Source organism: Dermacentor andersoni, chromosome 9 (assembly GCF_023375885.2).
Source record: "Dermacentor andersoni chromosome 9, qqDerAnde1_hic_scaffold, whole genome shotgun sequence".
Taxonomy (NCBI): domain Eukaryota; kingdom Metazoa; phylum Arthropoda; class Arachnida; order Ixodida; family Ixodidae; genus Dermacentor; species Dermacentor andersoni.
In genome coordinates, this window is record NC_092822.1 from 59,339,561 (window position 1) to 59,363,726 (window position 24,166).

Sequence of the window (24,166 nt, forward strand, 5' to 3'; positions counted from 1 at the left end):
ATTCATACACAAAACAATCAACACATAACATGTTTTCATATAAAGGTGTAATTAATTTTCTGTAAGGACATTAGACACTGTAAAGGACACTGAAGTTCTAACCAAGCACACTAGTATGTTGCTCTGTCTCCACAATATTCCGACTTTGCATTTCTGATTTATATTTTCCTGTTTGCACTTGTTTCACTTATGCACTACAAAAAACCATGAATCATTTAATTGTATTGCATCACCATTCCATGCTTCGTGATCATGAACAAAAAAGAAAACTAGTGTTTTCTTACCCGGAATCTTGTACATTATGCTATTTTTTCATCAAAACTGCCAGATATAGAGGGTGTGCGAGCGACATGGCATGCTAGTTGGTGCGTGTTCGTGCATGCTGCAACACACACAAGGACATTCAAATTAGACAGGGGCTCACAGGGAGACGGAGACTCGAAGTGATGTACAGTGGTAGAACAAGGTATGTCGATCTTGAGAAGGTGCTGACTTGAAAGCACTAAAAGAATAACTGACACAAACATACCAGTTTGCAGGACAAATGAATGTTGCTGGACCCAACGTTTTGGCTGGGGGACTTGCCTTCATCAGGGCGCCCAGACAAAGACCAAGTGCCCTTGTCAAAACGTTATTTCCAGAGACATATCTGTTGTGCAACCACTGTTGATTTCATAAGGGCATTGAAAGACGACAGAACTGTACAGAAGAAAGCGGTAACTAGCTGCTGGCTGAACTCTTAGAAGACTGACACAGTATGCATTGCCTTCCAGCAATTTGCCTTCTTCACCTTTGCAAAGGCATGGTTTGCTGCATTCAAATATGACTTGACTTTTCATGACACTTACTTTTTGAGTATGAGAAGGATGCACATGGAAAGCAGGAAAAGGAACACAATGGCGATGATAGCTGCCACCATGCCTGAAAAAGAAAAATAGTGTGAACATTACTGTTGGTTCATCTAGCTGAAATAGTGCACATCTGCAAATTGTGCACTATTTGCTAGTGCAAATTGCACATATTGCATAGTGCAAATTATGTGCACATCTAGCTGCGCACATAATCCGTGTAATCCATCGGCTTAGCTGTATGAGGTTTTCATTTGTGGCTGCACAAGGTTGTTGTGAGCTTTGGTATTCTGTAACTGCCCCCTTTGGTAACACATAAGTGTACCAAGCACCACATATAGCCAACAGACACTGGGTCCAAAAAGAGAGATCATTGTCATCAGCCTATTTTTATGTCCACTGCAGGCCAAAGTCCTCTCCCTGCGATCTCCAATTAGTTCTGTCCTGCGCCAACTGATTCCATCTTGTGCCTGCAAATTTTCTAATTTCATCACCCCCCTAGTTTTCTGCTATCCTCGACTGCGCTCTCCTTCTCTTGGCGCCCATTCTGTAACTCCACTGGTCCACCAGTTATCCATCCTGCGCATCACATGGCCTGCCCAGCTCCATTCTTTTTCTCTTAATGTCAATTGGAATATCGGCTATCCCCGTTTGCTCTCTGATCCACACCACTCTCCTCCTGTCTCTTAACGCTACGCTTAACATTTTTCGTTCCATCGCTCTTTGCGTGGTCCTTAACTTGTTCTCGAGCTTCTCTGTCAACCTCCAAGTTTATGCCCCATATGTTAGCTCTGGTAGAATGCAGTGATTGTGCACCTTTATTTTCAGTGATACTGGTAAGCTCCCATTCAGGATCTGGCAATTCCTGTCGTATGCACTTTGACCCATTTTTGTTCTTCTGTAAATTTCCTTCTTGTGATAAAGGTCCCCTGTGAGTAACTGACCTAGATAAATGTACTCCCTTACAGATACCAGAGACTGACTGGCGATCCTGAACTCTTGTTCCCTTGCCAGGCTATCGAACATTACTCTTAACTTTAACTTAACTGAACTCTTACACTTTCTCTGTGAAAGGGACCCGAACCACTTTTTATTAAAGTGGAGAAAGGCGTTTGAAGTGAAAATAGGCTATTTCAGAAATACTTTGCAGAAAAAAGTACTTCAGTGTGTTCAGTAGAAGTGGAGTTATTGGCAATCAAACACGGCCTCCACTGTGCTCCCGTTCCTTCTTCAATGCCTTGCACTGCGAAGGCTACGGTGCAGTGGGATGTGCCCGCAATGCTCTGCCTTCTAAATTTCACCGCACAGTTTCATTTAGGATGTTAACATAGACACCATGACTTCCACCGTTGGTGCCTACAACACGCTAAAAATAAGCCAAACGTGGTTGTTCTCAGCAAGCCACAGTGCACTAAGCCAGTGGACTCATGGCGGCACCCTACGGCGGCCACGGTGTCTACGCCATGTAGCCGACCACACCTTGATGTCAGCTATCGGCCAATAGCAGCCCTGTTCTAACTCTTTTCGAGACGCACTATTTCATCATCATACGCACTATTTCGTCATTCCCTTAGACGGCTGCTATTGGCCGAAAGGCCCTGTTCTAACTCTTTTCGAGATGCACTATTTCATCATCATACGCACTATTTCGTCATTCCCTTAGACAGCTGCTATTGGCCGATAGCTGACATCAAGGTGTGATTGGCTACATGTTTAAGGCCCTGTTCTAACTCTTTTCGAGACGCACTATTTCATCATCATACGCACTATTTCGTCATTCCCTTAGACGGCTGCTATTGGCCGATGGCTGACATCAAGGTGCGATTGGCTACATGGCGTACACACCATGGCCGCTGTAGGGTGCCGCCATGAGTGAGAGCGTTTAAGAGAAAGGTGACTTCATGATCTTCTTGTGAGCTCCATGCACGCCATATGACACGAAAACTTTGCTAAAATGTTCGCAGCAGCATATGCTATTTGCAGACTATGTTATTTCACCAAGCCCGAGGGGTGGTTCAGGGCCCTTTTAAGGTCCTTAATCATTTGTTGTAATTTGTCCCCAGTATTGCTGAACAGGACAATGTCATGTGCAAAGGTTGCTGAGATATTTACTGTTGATCCTCACTCCTAAGCCTTCCCAGTTTAATAGCTTTAATACTTCTTCCAAGCATGCAGTGAATGGCATTGGAGAGATTGTGTCTCCTTGCTTGACCCCTTTCTTGATAGGTAACTTTCTACTTTTCTTCTGGAGAACCAAGGTAGCTGTGGAATCTTTGAAGATATTTCCCAAGATATTCACGTATGCCTCCTGTACTCATTGATTACATAATGCCTCTATGACTGCTGGTATTTCTACTAAATCAAAGAAATCTGCAGATTTCTCTATTACCCGATTGATGACATGAATGTGATCCATTGAAGAATATCCCTTCCTGAAGCCGGCCTCTTCTTTTGGTTGACCTAAGTCAAGTGCTGCCCTTATTCTATAGGAAATTACAGGGTCTGTTCTCAAAGTAGTAGGACTGGTTTTTTCCTGGGTGAACGGGCGGACGAGAGGTGGTCTGCGCGTGTCGGATCGGTGAAGGGGGATATGGGGAATGCTGGGAAAAATCGGCAGTCGGCTCTCGGCCATTGAAGAGAGCAGGTCGCTTTTACTGTGAACCCCTGTCGAAACGCCTCGTCACGGAGAATCATGGAGCGCTTACTGGATCAGCGATATGTGATCAAATTTTGTGTAAGGCTTGGTAAAATGGGCAAAGAGACTCACAACATGATTTAAGGAGGCCTACGGTGATGCTGCCATGGGTAGATCAGGTGTTATCGAGCGGCACAAGCTGTTTCGAGAAGGTAGGGAAGGAGTGGAAGACGACGATGTGCTTCGACTAGGAAAACCAAAGAAAATGTGTCGCAAGCGAAAAATTTACTAAACAGTGATCATAGGATGAGTATCAGAATGATTGCTGATGACTTGAGCATTCCTCAAGCCCAAGTTCTTGAGATCGTGACAGAAAACTTAGCCATGAGGAAAGCGTGCGCGAAGTTTGTGCCATGAGTGGTTGTCAGAGGAGCAAAAGGCCAACCGGAAAGTGATCTGCCAGGATTTTCTTCATCATGTGAATGAGGACCCCGACTTTTTGGACAATGTAATGACCGGTGACGAGGCGTGGGTGTTTGGTTACGACCCGGAGAGCAAGCGGCAGAGCTCAGAATGGCCCACCCCTTCTTCCCCAAGCCCCAAGAAAGCACGAATGAGCAAATGCAAGCAAAAGTTCATGCTCATTTGCTTTTTTGATCGACATGAAGTCATCCACAAAGAGTTCGTACCACCCTGACAAACAGTTATTGCAGTTTTTTACGCAGAAGTCCTCAAAAGGCTGCGAAAATGCGTTGTTCGTGTCCGCGCAGCCATTGCCAACAATTGGCGGCTGCACCATGACAACGCGCCGAGCCACGCAGTGTTCCGCGTAGTGGGGTATGTTGCCCAGCGCAAGGTGGCAACGCTGCCTCAGCCCCCCTACAGCCCCAACTTGGCCCCACCAGACTTTTTCTATTCCCAGAAATAAAATCTACGTTCAAGGGGAAGCACCGCGAATTGGTAGAGGCAGTTCAACAGGCCATGACGAGGGAGCTAAACAGCATTCCGGTCCAGGCGTTCCTGGAGGCGTACGGAAACTGGAAAACTCATTGGCAGCAGTGTGTAGATGTGGAAGGGTGATACCTTGAAAGATTCTAATCGTTTGTACTATTATCATGAATGAAATTTAAAAAAAGTTAGTCCTACTACTTTCAGAACAGACCCTGTATCTTGGTGAATATTTTATGCAATACTGAAAGCAAGCTAATGGGCCTATAATTTTTCAATTCTTTAATGTCTCCATTCTTTTGGATTAGTTTAATGTTGGCCTTCTTCCGAAAAGAGAGATAGATTAAGATAGAACAAATAGATCTTTGTTCCAAGAAGAGCTTAGGAGAAATGAACTTCTCTTGCTTCAAATAAATTACCGTATTGAAGGCTTGTGTTAGTGTTAACCATCATATTCTTTTTAATGGGAAAGTAATGAACGTAGAACAATGGGACAGTTTGCCACCAGTGCAAGTTGAGCTCACAGCCTCCACATATGACTTGTGGTGCCCTACCAATCAAGCTGCAGTAGCAGCTGTTTGTTTTTGTAACTACTGCAACACCTTAAAGCTGCATTTATGCCTATAAGGGCATATTTGGAAATTGTACCCGAATATAGCCAAATAGCTGTGTAACTATGTGTAACTAAGCGTTCAGCTTCTTCGGAATATGATTTGCAGAGACTTTATTTTGGTCTTGGGTGAAGTCTGAAACTTTGTCAGTTCAGCATAGCTGCTGTATTGCCCAAGTTAACCATCCACGTCCACAGCTGTCGGCAAACAGGCTTTCTGAAATAATACTAGAATGTCTTAGCAGTTGTAGCAATACCCCAAGGTAAGTTTGGTCCCTCTCCACTCATTCACAATAGTAGTAGTATCAGTGTATATTTCACCGTTCAGCTGCTGTTTTAGATCAGCCATTCATGACCCGAATGTGATATTGTATGCACCTCTGAGCAATACCAGGCATGATATGGCTTCGTACTCACCGGTGAGTGTTGAGCTTGTGTCGCTGGATGCTCCCGGTAGCTCCTTCTTGAGTTTTTGCCTCATTTGTCCTGAATCAAAAGAAGGAAGGTATCTTAAACTGAGCTAATTATTATGATACATGTACTTCCACCTCTCCAAGTTGTTACCCACCCTTCTTGATCTATTTATTGTATTTGTGGTTGATGAACCTTGTATAGAATATGCAAAGCCTGTGTGTTCTGCAAGAGTACTGTATTTTCTTGACTACAAGTCATGGTTTCTTTCTGTGATTTTCATTGCTGCATCTAACATAACAGTGAAAATTATGTGCGGAATTTTATGCGTCATTTGGAGAAACAGTCAAATAGCTCAGCGATGTTAGGGATTCTGTTTCTGTGCAAATGGTAGTGGCTGGCTTGAAGAATGCTGAGTTCTGGGCAAATGCGCCTGAAACTGACGCCAGTGGAAGTGAACTGTGTCATGATGAGCCAGAGGACAAGGGAGGTATGCTAGTGCTGCCTAAAGTAAATCATGAGTAGGTGAGCGATTCTGAAGAGGAGGAATTGGATTGGTTTGGTGGACTAGACCAGCAACAAGAGTCATAATAAAGTCAGCTGCTATATTGATTCCATTGCAATGGAATGTCAGTCAGCTGCATTCTTCACAACGACGAGAAGCTCTCGGATAGCATCGATCCACGCTTTTTCTTACATTGTACTCAGTGTATGGGTAAAAATCGATGTCCGCAAGCAACCACTGCTGCTATGTTGCACACAGGCAGTTACATTGCAGTAAAAATGCATTACTTCTAGTAGTCTGTGGCAGGTAGTGCCGACCATTGAAAAGGGTGCAACTTATACGAAGGTGGGGTGGGACTTACACTCAGACTGTTTCATGCGAAGGACTGTTTATAGGAGGGTGTGACTTGTCGAAGGGTGTGATTCATAGTCTGGGAAATAGGGTGATTTCTCTAATAGCACTACAGGCTGAGTTACGGGTTATTTGTCCACTCATTTGCATGGTATGTACCTCAAATATTTGAGACTCGCCGAACTTTCTGAAAAACAGCTTCTAATGCTTCAAGCTAAGGTCTGTTCCGTGTGATGTCTTTCAGCTGTTTTATGCTGTCAAGCTATGTCAGTCTTTATCTTAGTGTTTAGTTTCTAGCGTTGAATTAGGTGTCTTGAGTTGAGTTCTGAGGCCTCATGTAGAAGTGCTCGACTGTTCAGTGCGTGTTCTGCATCTAGGTATATAGTGAGCAAAGCACGCCTGTATGTTATGCACTCTGCGAACAATTAATGGTGCACTGTTTCTCAAACATTTTTTTTTACAAATGAAGTTTCTGGTACTTACATATAAGGTGCCACAGAGATGTGAGTCATTATGTTTCCACTTTGAGCTTTATCTTCTCTCTATCTTAACAGTTTTATTGCAATCATTCCATATATACATCTGCATCTGCTTTTGCTTATCTTGGTTAAACTCTTCATCTTTTTTTTTTCATTTATTGCAGAGATATGTCATCTTTTGAGTTTAGTACAAATATAACACCAGCTGACAGACAAAAGTACAAGTGTCTCTTTTTTTCTCTCTCTAACATATAATAGTATTTTGTTTGATTGATCGCTTGATTAATCGCTCAGTCAATAAGTAAATGAATAAATAATAAATAAATAAATATCTGCTTTTCCTGATCTTAATTATACTCTGTCATTAAACCTGTGAAAGTGTGCTCCAGATAGCACACAAGGAAAGAAACAAGTACCATAAACATTGTGCCAGGTTTGTTGTACTTAATTGTTTCTTTTATACTTCTGTGCTGCTCATAGCACATTTTTGTAAGTTTAATATGAATTACCAACTCATTCAAGTTTGTACTCTATTAAACTCACTCTATTAAACTCGGTTGTCGTTTCTTTATTAATTTCATTGGTGGGTCTTCAGTTGAGTTTTATAAACATACAATGCTTTAGATGAGAGACAAAATGTATGTCTTTGTCTAGAGCTCAACTCGTATGTGCAAGCTCACAGGTGAAATGATCTTCTGCGGTAAACAAAGCTCGTGGTGTGACTCACTGAGGATGCACGAGGCCTGTGGCGTGCTCCACATCCCGTCCTCTTGGCAGATGATGGTAGTAGGGCCACCTTGCCTTTCGTATCCCAGGTGGCAGTTGAGCTCAGCTAGGTCCCCGTAATTCGTGGACACATTGAGCAGCGTGTACGTTCCACCGTCTACTTCGAATGCTGGCACATCACAGGTGACGGCTGCGAGAGAAAATTGCAGACTGCGTTTGTTATCATTATCACCGAAACAAGTACTGGGAAACTGGACCTTGACGGCACCAGCTCTTGCTGTTGATTTATTTATTTCACATACTTTCAAGGCTCAATGTCGCTGCAGAATGGAGTAGGGCAAAAACACCAAAAAGCTTAGTCCAGTAGGGACATTAGCAAGTGTCATGGTGTACAGTGGTTTTGAAGTTGTCAGTGATGAGAGCATTTGAGGAGCGTTGGGAAAGTAGTGAGCCTAGCGGTGATTCACGCATGAATTTTGTGGATTTGTTACATGCTAACACTGATGAAAGTTTACTAATTGTGCCATTCGACTGGTTCCTGACATGCTCTCACTCAGTTTTCAGTGATGCAAAGTCCTCTCAAGACTGGAGCCAGAAAGCCTGCCCCAGCAGAATGTGCTAGCTGTACTCAGAGCAATTGGAGTAGCCACGTGATTGAATTTCTGTCGGATCTCGGTTGCACTTTCAGGTTGAAGGCGGGAGCACCTTTGAGCACTCTAAGCTGGAGCGTGGTGCTCTGAATGAAACAGGCAAACGTGCTCTGAGCCCTTAATTTCAACCAGCTAAATGCAGGCTGCACTGCGAGATCGTTCTAAAGCACTCAATGTCGATTGGTTGATCGAATGTACCATAAACGTGAGTAAGGAGTTTACTGAGATTGGTACAGTGCATGATTTTGACGTGGTAGTTCTGTTGCTTCTATCAGCTGCAAGCCTCAAAAGCATATAAAACGGGAAGATGGGTGGAAACACTAATAAAACATGTCTTGCAGCAGCCGGGTGGTCTGTAGATGTCACTTGTTATGGTTACTGCGACTCCATTCCACTCAGCACTGCTACCTTCAGAGTAGCCCACAAAATCTACCTTGTTACTTGCCATGTGCGCATTCAATATGTGCTGACATTTTCTAAGGCAAAATAGTTTTTGCAAAGTGCAGCCTAACCTCGATGAACACTGATAACGAAGTAAACCTAAAATTATGTTTGCTAGTGTCAATGTGTGACGAATACATGCTTGAATATCATGCATAACAAAGATATTTTCATTCTATATGTGTCTGTTGTGATGAGGTTCCACTGTATTTTGTTAATAGTAGCAGCAGTAAATTCCTTGCACAAGGATATCTATATTTCACTGTCAATAAATTGTGAAAAACAAAACTGCTTGTAAAAGTGTCCTTGTGAATGCAAGAATATGCAAATATGCTTATATGCTACTGCTCTCAAGCGCAGCATGAATCACTTCATGTTGAATTCAAGATATATGAAACACACTAATTTACTGTGCATGCATGATTGCAGAAATGTGCTCTTTAGCTGAATCTGGTATGATCAATACTTGATTATTGGGGAAACAACAAAATCAGCAAGTGACTGTACCCTGATGAGCCACTTACTTATCATCACTGCTGATGGTCGCCAAATAATGCATCGCATGTGCCTTTTGGGCAGACAAGTACCAAATTTGCAATACAGTCAAACTTCATTATTACGAGATAACAAATTATCAGATTTAACAAAGTTCATTAAAATTGCTTCTTGCCGATGTCTGCATATAAAGAATGTATGTTGTAATGCTTGTGAAAGAGAAGGAAGAAGCACACAGGATAGACCAAGAGAAGAGAAGAGGGGACCAGATCAATGATGAAGGATATCCTATCCTATCCTATCCTATCCTATCCTATCAGTGATGTCTGATTAAATGGAATGTTACACTTTGGCACAGTCACAGTTTTCAACCATGTGGGTGTCATTCACCATCGCCCGACATGAAGATTGTCGTTTGCTTGTGAGGAACTACCAGGAAGGTGGAGACTATGCCGTCGAGTTACCTGAAAAGGTCAGCACCCTGGACTTCTTGGCCTTCTTAGTTGATAGAGCCAATTCAGCACTCGAATCTATTGGTTCAGTCAGAGTGAATATGTGTGACTGACTTCCAATGCTGGATTGACAGTTTGAGTAGCCACACCGTAGTTAAAAGTGAAACTCAAGCTGCCAGCCATCTGATACAAGACCTTTTAAAAAATCGGCAACAGCAAGTGCAGCGACAGCAAGAGCTTCTGACTATATTCTCGTCAACAATCCGATCAACAAAGCAGACGGTGAAAGAACTTGTTAAGCCAGAACCTTTCCATGGTACATTGTCAAGCCCGTCAACATGGCTTCGCTTTTATGAATATGCATGCTCGCAGAGCAATTGGACCACGGACTGTGATCGCATCTATAATATGTGCTTATTCCTTTTAGGAAACGCAAAGAAGTGGTTCGAGTTGTGCGTACCAATCAACACAGATGTAACATAGGTTGAATGGCAAGCTAGCTTTGTCTGAGTCCTCGCTTTGAATCCCATTGAATGTTGGGAAAGCGATTGCATTCAAGTACCAAGAAGAATCTGTCATCAACTACTTCTACGAGAAACATTTGCTTTTGCAACACACCGACCCCGACCTGCTGGAATCATCTATCGTGGCACTGGTTATTCTTGGAATGACAAAGAATTATCAGCATCTAATTAATAAATTAAATTATGGGGTTTTACGTGCCAAAACCACTCTCTGATTATGAGGCACGCCGTAGTGGAGGACTCCGGAAATTTCGACCACCTGGGGTTCTTTAATGTGCACCTAAAACTAAGTACACGGGTGTTTCCGCATTTCATCAGCATCTAATTATGATAAGACAATCTGCAACATTGAATGAACTCCTACAGTCACTGAAAGACGTTCCTGATGATGTTTTACTTGCCAATGACCAAGAGAGTAACACCAGTAGCTGAATCTATTCAATCAGATCCCCTGAAGACCAGGCGTCCTATGGCGGCAGCACTACAGTGAGTTATATTGAAATTCACTCAACCAAAGAGACGACTCGATGGCCGGGGCAAGCAAAAGAGCTGGTAAGCTCACACTTTTCGTTCTCTTTGGAGACACCAAAAGAAAGCATTTACTTGGCGAAGCACACTGTACGCACAGATTAGGGTCAACGGAAACGTCATTGAAGTATTAATTGACACTGGAGCATCAGTTAGCATAGTTATTTCTCTACTTATTCTGCAAGATCAAATATTCAGTGTCAAAGTTGTCAAAGTACACAGTTATGATTGAAGTTCTTGAGTACTAGACAAGTGGGCATGCGTGTACGTGGAATTTCAAATAAACAAAGCAACTGTAGAAGCACTACTTGTTCATGATGCTGCCTTTAATTTTATACTAGTAAACCCTGACATGAAGAAATTAAATATCTCACAGCTCGATGAAGTCATTGCAGACATGCCAATCGAGACATCCCAGTTGAATGGGTGTTCTCACTTTCAAACACGTGTGAAATTGGCCACAAGGAGTTCAGGTGTACCGACACAGTTCCTAGAGCTGATATGCGTCGAAGTTTACCCTCCTGCAGCGAAAGTAATTGAGCTCCCATTCAAGCTCAGTGACACGTCACCTGTTAAAAGAAGACACTATGGGATGTCCTATGGAAAAAAGAAATGGCTAAAAGAAGAGTTACAAGGCTTGCTAGATGCTGAAATTATTTGACCATCAACATTTACCTTTGCATCTCCGATTACAATTGTGCCCAAAGATGATGGAACTTTCAGGATGTGCACTGATTATAGACTTGTAAACCATCAGACTGATTTATTCCAGTACCTGATGCCAAGAATCGACGGTATCATTGAGGAGACAGGCGGATGTGCATGGTTTTCCCACATCGACCTTTGCAAAGGGTACTGGCAGATTCCATTGCAAGAAGACTACGAGCAATTCACGGTGTTTGTTACTCCTTTCGACATTTTCAAATACAACCAACTCCCTTTCGGTTGGAAAATTTTCAGTGCATGGTTTCAGAAGATCATGAACAGCGTGCTTAGCGAATTTTCTCCAATGGGATTAGCGGAATTTTCTCCAATGTGCATGTGGATGACATCATCATTTATTCAAAGATTCGTGATGACCACTGACCTGGGCACTAGAGGCACTTAGCAAAGCTGGGCTAAAGATTAACTTAAAAAAGAGTGAATTCTTTATGAACACTGTTGTCTTCCTAGGAAGAATATTTGATGGACAAACAAACAGCACAGAAGAAGAGTCTGTCAAGCGTACCTCCCAGCTGTCCAAACCTTATGATGTGCATTCTCTTAGAGTGTTCTTGGGTATCGCTGGACATTTTAGGGCTTTTATAAAAGACTAAGCTCTAAAGACCAAATGCCTAACATTGATGATGCAACAAGATTCTCCATTTGTCTGGACTAATGAATATGAAGAGATGTATCACCAGCTCGTAAAAGTGATGTCATCTGACCTGGTGCTGACAATACCGGATTTCTCGAAGCCCGTCGAGTTGAACACCGATGCTTCCCATTATGGTACTGGCATTGTATTATGCCAGTGGGACGAGAGTGAGCATCCGAAGAGACCGCTCAAAGCGATCGGCTATTACTCGTACATATTCACCAAGCAGAAGTTAACTACCCAGCGATGGAAAACGAAGCCTTCGCAGTACTAATGGCCTGGACGTACCTGGAAGGACGTACCTGGAAGGCAAGCACTTCAGCCTATTCAGTGACAACCAAACACTGACATGCATTCTTAATGTCTCGCAAACTAAAGGAAGACTGGCCAGGTGGGTGAGTGAAATACAGCAGTTTGCCTTCGACGTCACTCACAGGCTAGGAGAAAAATTTCCAGATGCAGATGCCTTGTCGAGACTGCTAATTTGGAACCAAGATGACAAGTATGTCACCCATATGTTGTGGGATAACACGGAAGAGATGATTCTAAAAAATAGTAGGCTGCACGTACCTACAACGAGTGTGGAAAAAATGTTAAGACTGTATCATGATTCTCCGGAATTCAGTGGTCATTATGGTTTTTGGAGGATGTACTGGAAGGTTAAACAGAGATTTCACTGGAGTATGATGAAACAGACCTTGTGGGAGCACCATGGTTATACCAAGACACTGAGAAAAGCCATTTGAGACTATACACATTGACTTCGCTGAGCTCAGAAAAAAGGGGGAGGAATTACGAACTATGCAAGCTTTTCTACTGGCCATTGATAAGTGCAAACACGAGGTGGCATACAAGCCTGGAAAACAATATTCCAACAGCGTTATCTCACTGCTTAACCGAGATATGTTCGAACACACAAAAGTAATCATCGCTGACAATGGTCCAGCTTTTAGAAGAGATCGCTTGAAACGAAAGGTTAGCGAGAGGAACATAGAGCTTAATTTTGCTCACGAGGGTCACAATGTGGGCTTGTTGGTAATGCATCTTCAAGGGGTGTACGGTAGTGCTGTTGGAAGTTATTGCTGTGTGTGTCCCTGTGTGTCTTCTTTTGTCTCATCTTTTAATCGCGCTACCGTACACCCCTTGAAGATTAATTTTGCTGCACCGTACCATCCAGAAGCAAATTGATTCACCGAGAGAGCGACATGAGATGTCAAACAGTTCATCGTGCTTTACCCGGGATTTACAGTCAGTTTGAAATGTGCCCTGGAAGCAAATGTAAACAACCACAATCACTCACACATGGCTGGCTTAGGATGCACGCCATACTTTGTGTACCATGGCAAATCAGAATGACTTCCCACAGACCACCTGTTGGGAACCACGAATCTGTTGGTGCTGCAAGAACGAAGGAAATCTGACAACCAATGTGCAAGGCACAAGACCGCGATGAAAAGAAATTACGACCGCTAACATTCAGTGAGATCCCTGGACATACAAGTGGGAGATTACGTGCTTGTTCAGAGGGGTCTGCAAGGATTAAAGGCTCCTTTTACAGGACCCTACAAGGTTGTGAAGATGGCTCGCCAGCAAGGCATATTAAAGACTCTGCTACAGTGGACCGCAAGATGTTATTGAGATGACATTGGTGAACAATGTGGTCGCATATTAACCCAGGAGGTTTGATGACAGAGGGGAAGCCCATGTAACGCTTGTGAAAGAGGAGGAAGAAGTGCACAGGAGAGACGAAGAGAAGAGGAAGAAGAGGAGGCAGCCAGATCAATGATGTCTAATTAAATGGAATGTTACATATGTTTATAATGAATATCGGCTATAGCAAAATCATTTTCATGTCAGATATGACGCAAAGGGGAGTTGAGAACCTCATTTCAGGGCCTATGCACTACAGGAGTTCTTGATGCGATATTATAAGCAACAAATTTAGAAGACTATATGACATACTTCCTCTTGCTTTTGGCATGGAGAGAGTTTGAAATTTTAGCGAGCCTACAACTGACTCAGTGTGAAGGCTACCTTGTGTGGTTGTTCAGAGGTCAGGCAAGAGCAAAAATTGAGCTTGAACACAAACAAATGCCAGCGAGATATTCTTTGCTTTTCACTTGCAGCATATTTCAATAGGCCACGCTTTGACCTGTACTGTCTGCAGTGTAACATTCCCTATGTTTTGTTTCTCAACATGAGGCCAAGGAACCAAAGCAAGGTTGCATTAGCGGGTGTAATGCAAAAAAGAAGCATGTGTGCTTACATTTAGGTGCATGTTAAAGAAACCCATAATGTCAGAATTCACCTGGCGCCCTCCTCAGATGCATAACTGCTTTAGCCCCTCTCCCTATATAAAAATTAAAATGTGAGGTTTAACATTTGAAAGCAACCCACACAGAGATGTCTTAGTGGCTAGGATTGGGATTAATTTTGAACACCTTGGCTTCTTTAGCGTGCACCTAAATCTAAGCACATGAGCATTCTTGCATTCTGCCCTCATCGAAATGCAGCCGTAGAAAAGCATATCTACTGACTACCACAGTGTATATCCCCAACCGCTGCCAGTTGCTTTGGCGAAAACATCACGGAAGGGCTTTGTAGAGGTCACTAGATAGGTGCACGAATGATAACACAACGAACAAAAGAGAGCAGTCACGTGGTGACCAATCTACTGTGGTTCCGTTATCTGTTGAGATCGAATCACTACGTCTGAAATAGAGAGGTGTATACTGACGCTGACAGTGTGGCTGCTGTCCTCCCCATCGGGCGTCCTCGAGGCAGGTGCGGGTGTCGTTGCCCTCCAGGATGTAGCCGGGGTCGCAGGTGTAGATGAGCTGGCTGCCTTGCACGGTGCGGCCGTTGCTGGTGCCCCGCACTGCCACTTTCCCATTGTCTAGGGGACCCAGGGAGGGGCATGCGGCCTCTGCATAGGGCACAAGGAAAATGTAATGGGGCTTTAATCAGACAGCATCACTTGGCTCTGCGACAACTGAAAAAAATGCCGCAGACTGCACACATTGCATTTCAGCGTATACAGAGTTGCACACATTTAATAGCTAGCCAGGAATTCGGGCCAAAAAAAAATGTATATAAAGTTTATTAATTTAATCAGCCAAAAAGTGAGTACAAAATCCTGAAACACTTGAATGATTCAAGGGCACGTAATTAAGCAGGTTGTGCAAGCAACACAGGCAGAAATTCATGTAGGCTGATGTCCCGCTTTTGTCAACGCTTCACGATTATTCTGTGTATGCGTCATAAGTAACTTGCATTGATGGAAAGACTTACAGCACAAAGGAATTGAGCGTAGTTCAGTAACTTTAGTGTTCTTAATGGTGAATGATGCTCAAGGTGCAAGTAAAGGGAAGCTACTCACCAACAATAGATAGTGGTTCTATATATATATATATATATATATATATATATATATATAATTGTTATATATAGATATTGCTATCTGATCTATTCTTTACTTCCATAAAGGCAAAAATTAGATTTTTTGGTGTTTACAACAATGTGACTAACATCACATAAGAACCATCCTCACTGTGACAATTATGCTTATAATGGTTTATTAAGGCCTCATAGCAGAGTTAGTTGTACCACGGTGTATGTAAATAATTTCTACAAACATTCTGTCATAGATGAATTTTGTATAACAGATTGTAACACTGAATGCATCTCTTTTATAGATGTAGTTGTTGCCATGTACAGACCTACCATTGGTAACAAGCAGCACTTCTTCGACTTCCTCGAAAATTTACTGGTGTATCTGACTTCTACGGGACACATATTTATTGTTATAGTCAACATAAATATTAACTTATTGTCAAACAACTTATGTGCAGCACAATTCAAGATTATTGTTGCATCCTTTACCTGCTGGAATCGCATAGAATTTTCTTACTAGGGTAACTGTTGAAACAAGCAGTCTACTAGACGTTTTTATTGCAAATGTTATGTCTAATAACATTCTCTTTGGTGTCCTCTCCAATGACATCAGCGATTATTTGCGTATTTTTTGCTTCCTGCCGTTTATGCGCAATATGGGTATCAAAGTCCCACGGTTCTTCAGAGTAATTAACGCTAACAGAATGAGTACATTTAGAACATTAGTGTAAAGTACACATTAGGATAATGTGTACTATACAAATGATGTAGACGAAGCATATTCTGCTTTCATTAAACAGTTTCCTTGGTGCTATAACAATGTCTTTCCGCTGAAGGAAATTAAAACTTGCAAGAAATTTAAAAAGACTTAGATGAATCAAGAATCGTAAAATGGATTTAGGAAGAAGGATTACTTGTATTACAAGTTTATCAAGAGCTGTAATGCTAATCATTTCACTGAATTAAAAAAACTACAGAAATAAACTTAACCACGATATAAAAGTAGCTAAGTCTACTGACTACATTGATTGGTTCACAAAAATACAGTCTGATTGTAGAAAAGTGTGGCGTGTAATTCATGCCTTAGCGAATAAATGTAATCCAGATTAGCCTTTTACTGTTATAACAGGCAATGGTGAATTTACAGTCTCTGATCTCACAACCAAATTCAATGAATTTTTCATTAGTGTGGCAGACTGTATATGTATTTCAGTGACAACATCAGGGCCAGACACACTTTTTAACCTAAACACTCCTTTACGAAATGCTGTTCTGTTTATGCCAACTACTATTCATAACATATCTTCATTCACTCATAAAGTAAAAAAACAAACATGCTTCACCTGGACATGGCGGCATACAACAGTACCTTTCGAGCATGTGTCGTCCTTAATTGTGACATTTTATGTTAAATTTTAGAAAGTGGGAGAAAGAATGACATATATAATTATAGACCCATTTCTGTTTTACCTGTTTTGTCATAAGTATTTGAAGGAGTCATCAGTACTTGTCTCAAAACTTTTTTACGCAAGAGCAATGTTATTACTTCCTTTCAATATGCATTCCTCAAGAACAAGTCAACTGAGCAGGCACTGTTAACAGTAAAAGACAAAATTGTCAACAACATCAAAATGAAAAAGTACACTCTTGGCCTTTTCTTAGATTTCCAAAACGCATTTGATGAAGTTCATCACAACACCCTGCTACGTAAGCTTAAAGGGGTCACCCAACAGTTTGCGGTTTTCCGTGAGAAATTTAGTAGAGGGTCTATTATGGCTATATACGTGTAAAAACTGGCAGTAAAAGCACATTTCTGTCCAAAATATGAGCTAGAACTCACCGGTTCTAAACCCTGTACTCCAGTGCTCAGTGCCATATTGCCAAGGCGTGCACGACGTCATGTACTGCATAGGTGTATATAGCAGGGGGGGGGAAGGGGGAGGCAGGGGGGAGGCACTTTCCCTCCACTGTGAGAAGTGGAGGGGGGGCAGAGTATGCCATTTGCCTCCCTCCCTCCTGCCCACTTTTGAAAGCTGGCACTTTCGGCTGCACGCTGGAGAGTCTAACAAAGCTACAGCTGGAGCTAAATTTTTGTAATGTGGTGGCCACGTAAGTAGTGCTTTTCTTTACTATGTATCCCTTGCTTGGGCAGTGAGGATTGCCTTTGTGCCTGCTCGAGATGCACTGTAGCGGACGATGCTCGGGATTCGCCATACACGCTTGCATTGCCGAGAATGCCTGGCACTGGGCAGTTACTACCCTAACAAATTTCCTCTTGCACTCCTTGCATCATGCCCAGCTTTCTTGGGACTGCCTAACTGTATCTGAAAACACATCAGCTTGCTATCCTAAACTTCGGGCGAGGGGAGAGGTCCGGATAAAGTATAACAATCAGCTTCGTCCACAGATTGGTGTGCCTTACAGCATGAAATCATTCGATTATCAAATGCTGGAACTGTTGAATCTCTGTCCAGAGATAGTCTACGTAGCGTTGCAGTCCACAGTATCTTATCACCATCAAGAATCTAATCAAACCTCTTACAGGTCTAACTGTCGAATTTCATTCTGTATTTACAACTTATCGTAGATATTTTCATGAAAATGACCTTGGTTGAATGTGCAGAGCCATTTTAATACCAGTAGAAAACTGACCTCATTTTTTTCTAAAGGCACGTGTCACTTCTATTTTTGTCGATTTCATTTTCAGGCTGTTTCTAAATAAGGGCTGTACTATGACTTGTTTCCCTGCAGCAGCAAGTACACCAGTTATTTCATATTTTGAAGAAATGAAGGCTACCTTTTGGTGACTTGTTCCGAAAATTTGAACTGCAGGTTGCTTATGTGCTCTGTTACTGAATACTAGTTACCGTTACTGTTACTGAAACAGTTGCTGAGTACTAGCTTTCTCCCAATTACACACGGCATTTAGTTGTTTCCCCCCAGTATCCTGGGTGAACTATGTGGGGCATGGTGTTTATATTTAATCGAAGTACGAAGCAATGTTCTGAGTGACGACGGATAAACGTTCTTATTTTTGTCTTTTTTTCAATGTTTATTCTGTGTAGGTTTACTATAGTCTTCGTAAAAAGTTACTCATCGAAGCATTCCAAGGTGTCATCTGCTGCTAGTCAAAACGTTTTCCAGACTCCTAAAACAACTGTACGAGATACAGACTTGAATTTCCGTAAAAATATGGAGAGCTTTAAGCGCAATGCATTGCAAGACGTTCCTGCTTTAAATGCAAGTGTTGCAGATAATTACTAAATTCTCGTTTTTCCATGTGTTTTTGTGCATCATACGAGATGCGTAATTTGTTTCTCCGGTGTCCTCGGTGAGTTAAACGAGGCATCTTGTTTCTATCTGGGGAATATTATGGCATGGTATGTACCAACGTTACTAGACTAGCTAGTCTAGTAACGTTGGTATGTACAATATATGTAGGCAACGTTCCAAATGAATGGGTGAAATGTGCTTTTTCCAATAGAACACGTATGCAAGTGGTCCATAGCATTATTAGTCTGTTTTACGAGTGGTGTAACACTTGGACGGCTGCACTGGCCTAATTACAACTACAACTGAGGTCAAATTTTGTGAACATAGGGGGAACAGTACGCCAAGTTTACGTGCGATGGTAGATGTGTGTTGATCAAATACAGCTTAAAGAAAGAAACATAAGCAAGTATTCGAAACTATCATGCTGCAGTTATTAGCTAGGTTTCCCAATGTCAAAGGAGAACTCTGTGTTTCAGTTATTTGATACTTTGAAGGAACGGGCAGCATTTTAAGTGCAATGTGTCACAAAATTTTAGTGTTTCTGGCTTCTTTAGAAGCATTACAAATAATTATTGAACCTTCATTTTGTTTTCCTTTTACTTTTTCACACAATATATATATTAGGTTTGCCTGCCATCCTCACTGAACCAAACGAGGTAGCTTCTTTATGTCTGTGGACTCTAAGGACCAAGTAATGGGTGATGTATATATAGGTAAAGTGCAAGGTATAGATGAGCAATTGGGGCTTTAGCATTAAATTACGCATGCAAGCAGTTTAGAGTGTTATGAGCCTGTCTAACGAACAGGGCAGGATTGAACCCACTGCCCTGGTAGAATTATAAATCCCACCACAACCAAATGTAGTGAAGATTGGTGGGAGAATATGGAAACCCTTCGTCCGAAGTTAAATGCGATTGGATTGAACACAGCCTTTTTAAAAAGTTCTTATTGAAGCGTTGCAGCGTGAGATATGGCCACTTTCAGCTATGCTTCCGAGTGTCCCGGCATAGCTGTTGGTTACAACAGGTTTATATTTCCTGAAAAAGGGGGGGGGGGGGGTCATGGTAAGTGCAATGTGCAACAAAATTTTAAAGCTCTGGGTCCAGTTAGAAGTGCGGTGAATAATTATTGAGCCATCGTCTTTTTCCCATTTTCATTCGTCATCAGACATTCCTAGTTGGTTTCAGCAATGTGCTCGACGAACAGAATATTTTGTTTATATTTGGCAAAAATAGAGGGGCGGTATGGGCAATATGCCTCGAATGTCACCACCCCTTTGCAAAGGGCATGCCATTAAATCATCATCATCATCATGATGTAAACATCATAGACAAGGGGACTAATTATGACATTTGCAATAAATTACGCATTCAAGTAATTTGGAGCTTTATGACTGGGTTTTGCAAAAAAAAGAGCAAAATTTATCCTGCTGCCCTAGAAGAAATGTGAACTCAACAAATACCAAATCTAGTTGTGGAAATTCAGGGGGGGTGGGGGTGTAAGGACACCATGGTAAATGTTATGGCGAAGTAAAATGTGTGTTGATGAATTACTGTTTTTTTTTCAAAATTCCAACAAGAACTGCTCCAAAGCATTACATGAGGGCCAGGTTTCAAGTGAAACAGTCATATGTAAAACAACTTTTTAAGGTATGCAATATAACTACAGGAAAACAACTGTTCGAAAGAAACAGCTTCACTGGAAATTGGGTTGTAATTCTTCAAGGTTGCACACATCTGCTGTTTTTCTTTCTTGGCAATATTGCAAGTTATTTATGTTGACTGTACTTCATTGTGTATAATCTCAGCAATAATATTACCTTATCTAGTGATGCATCTGTGCTGTAGACATAAACAGCAGTACAATTCTTTGTTTAATTAGTAAAAACTGTTCGTAGCACACATTAGTTCTTTATGTGCGCTGTACTGCTGCTACTGGACTGGATCAGGAGCCTCTGTCAGACACTGACTGCATTTTGTCCCTGTATCATATAGAGATTTTATGTAGTTTCAAGAATTCAATGATAATTTTTCGGGCCACCATGTTATATATATATATATATATATATATATATATATATATATATATATATATATATATATATAGAGAGAGAGAGAGAGAGAGAGAGAGAGAGAGAGTCAGATCGTGTGCCGTTTGCCCCGCACCACCGTACCATGTGATCAGCCACCGCGCCACGCCTTCCTTCCTCCATGGCGCCACATGAGGTCGGAGCATGGCTGCCGTTTGTTGCCGTACTTGCTCCAGATATCGGGTGCGCTGTCTTCTACGCCGCCAGCTTCGCGTGATGAAGCAAGCGGCGAATATTTGAGCAGCGGAAGCAGCAATGGCGTAGTATATGCTGCGTATCTTGACTTCGACCTTATCGCCACCAGCTCAGGTGACGAAACATGGCCTCCGAGATTTGCGTGCGCCAGCCTGTTGAGCGCGCGCAAACCTTGGAGGACATGGACGAAGGCACGCGTAGTAAACGTAGTCGACATAGATGGCGACATTGGTGTGGCGCGAAATGCTGCCGATGCCTTTCCGCGCTACTTCGCACAATGCAAATTGTTATGCGCGTAGATTGTTAGCTGGCGTGCATTCCATGTCACTCGGTTCCATACTCAACAAAACTATGGTTTTGTTATGCTGCCGCGCGTTCCCCACAGTTCATTTTTCTTGTTCCCTCTGTAGTTGCGTGCGGCGTATGCAAACAAATGCCCGCGCGCATGTGTCCGCGGCGCAAGGATATTGCGCGGCGTACGCTTTCGCTAAACCTTTACTTGGACTTACCTTATTGCACCCCCAAGCAAACACTAAGCTACCGAGTTCCCACAGTAATAAATTGATTTCCCTTCGAAACTGAATATTACCTTTAAAATAATTGGAATACGCTTAAGCTTCGCCTTTAAGCATGGATCCAAATGCCATTAAAAGATCCCTGACTGCTTCTCACGCTTCCCGTCAACTGCAGCTTACGTAACCGTAATGCTTACAGGGAAACGCTGGCGGCGAACGCTATGCATGAAGGCGGAGGTAGTGCACAGCCACGCCAAAAAAATTACATCATCTTCATGTTTCTGTTATTGCTTCGCACTTTTTATATCGAAGTCTGAGAAGATTTAATATAAACGGCGTGCGCTGTCGGTGTTTTGTTTCGTGACATTTGTTTGTAGGCTATTATTCTCAAAATTCTGAGGAATAACTTTGTCAAGAATGTAAGACAAGGTATGCGCAACTTTAGTGATAGAATGGTGTGGCAATATAACCCGCGTATTCATGTCAAATAATAGCAAGGCGAAATGTATACGGAAGTTTTCACTCACGGACAACTCCGCCGGCGCCGACACCGACATTGAATTTTCTCTCCCTTATCGTTATCGCGTTAAAATGTTTCAAGACTACCATTAAAAAACCTAATTGGCAAATATAATGAGATATTCATTTAGTCGATATAATAGATCTATATTTATTTCGCTACTTTTGAAATCGTTTTCTCTTACATGCATGTGCCAGCTTTGAAATTTTGTTCTGTGTTTGATGGCTGACATTATATTTTATACTAGGCGGTGGGCCGGTGGATCGGTGGATGCGTTATGACGTCATGATACATTGGCTCGTTTCGTCCCTGCGATGCTGCGACTGCCACACGTGAGCGTGGCAAGAAGCGCGCAGCACTCTTGTCCCTGTTTGAAGATAATGTCTTCATAGCTGACTTCACACGGTTGGTATATCTGGGTTCTTAGTATCTTGTGACCACTTTAAAGAAATCTGCCTTTTCGCGCCTCCAGAGCGTTGTAGTGAGTCTCAAATGGTACGAAAATGTAGGTCTCCACGAGACCAGGGGCGAGAATTAGTCGCAGAGTGGTTAAAATTAACGGTATGCGCACAATTAGCACCAATATAGTCAAAATTAACTCCGTTGTATTATACCACTGTAAAGGGTGCACCGCCGTAGATAGAGACATGTTGAGGCAGAGCCGCCGTGCGGCACACTTTTGTGAAATGAGTGAATTCACTTGGACTAAGCAGGGTTTGCGCGTCGTCTGGAAGGCGACTTCACCGGCCACAAGAAGCTAGAATTATTCGCAGAGTAGGACGGTTAGCGGTAAGCGCGCAGTTAGCGCCATTTGTATAGTCTAAAATTAGCCACATTGCACCATAGACTGCGCTTTCTACGGTACCGGCCAATCCCTCTTGATCAAAAAAAAAAAAAAAAAAAAAAACCCGAGCAAACGAAAGAAACGGTTAACGAAGTGTTAACCCTAAAGAAGACAAGGTCGATGTAACTGCGTGTGAAATACGATATGAATACGATACGAAATGAGAATAATGAACAAGAAAAAGAGAGAAACAGTACAGATCATGGTCAGCATTTAGTCTTGGAATCATTGGAGCCACCATCCATGTGCGTCAATCTTGTCTTTTTTTTTTAGCGTCAAAACTTGGTTGACCCGTTCTTTTTTTCGTGATCGATGTAGTGAAAGCGAGCCTAATTGCAACGCAACGTCAGCACATACATTTCTCTGTGCCATGTGGTCACGATACTGTCGATGATGCTAGGGCGGTATTTCGAGGCCAACTTCAGTATCAAATTAGAATGTATGTATTTCCCGACTTGCACACTAGTTAAGTCTAATCTATTTGCACGTTTTATTGGCAGTAATATATTCAAGTTTAAATGTCGCAGTGCCGGCCGCGTTTGTAAACCTGAACCTCAATGTAAGCGCAGGGAGCAGTCTTAATCAGCAAGAGGCTTTCACTCACCTGTACTTACGAGGTAGTAATATTCTAATTTATTTCTTACTTATTTTTGTTTTGTAATAAAACAAGCTCCTTGGCTACTGTCTTACAAATTATATGCTTGGTCTGTGTCGTAGGTGTTTCGTGCGACGTCATGTTGGAACTTCGTTTTTCCTATTAAAACGACATGACAAACATCATTATGATTTCTGCCAAATAACACCAAATGTAGTTAGTTGCCCTGTTGTGCGCTACGCGAATTCATAGGCATGCCGACGGTTATTATAGGCATTCGTTGAAGTAAAAAGAGAGAGAGAAACTACAGAAAGAGGGGAGAGGCTTTGGAAGGCGACCACTTGGCAGCCAAACGGACGCAAGCTGCCATCTTGCAAGATTAAGGCTCAACACTATCGCCAGGTTTGACAGGCATCTAAACAGCTCGCAATCATCAAATTGAAGACAGCATAACTAAAGAAGAAGGTTGGGAAAGTTGGTGCTGCTGATTTTGCTGCGACATAATTTTTAGCGAGCAAAAAAAAAAACAAAAAAAAAAAACAAGGTTCGCGCTAGAAACTATGTCACAGCTAAATCACCAAACTGATGTATCATGCCGTGCCCGTTCTGCTGCCGGATCCATGCGTGGGCGCTGTGAGAAGTTTTTCCTCTCGAAGTTATTTACACAATCGAACCCGATATGACGAATCCGGTTAAAGCGAATTGTTCGGTAAATCGAACATGACCGATACTCACGTAGAATGACTTCTTCAAAGCCAACTCAGTGGGATATATTAAACTCG

General features: G+C 42.2%; 1 protein-coding gene across 1 annotated transcript in view; it reads right to left on the minus strand.

The window, feature by feature from the left end:
- LOC126528072 (complement receptor type 2-like) overlaps window positions 1–24,166 on the minus strand; it is a 138,132-nt gene that overhangs the window by 5,780 nt on the left and 108,186 nt on the right. The window contains exons 7-10 of the mRNA XM_050175935.3: window positions 14,698–14,886; window positions 7,515–7,703; window positions 5,459–5,527; window positions 849–921 (exon numbers count right to left, since the gene is read on the minus strand). Of these exons, the coding sequence (XP_050031892.1) occupies window positions 849–921; window positions 5,459–5,527; window positions 7,515–7,703; window positions 14,698–14,886 (520 nt within the window). The remainder of the gene's footprint in view (window positions 1–848; window positions 922–5,458; window positions 5,528–7,514; window positions 7,704–14,697; window positions 14,887–24,166) is intronic.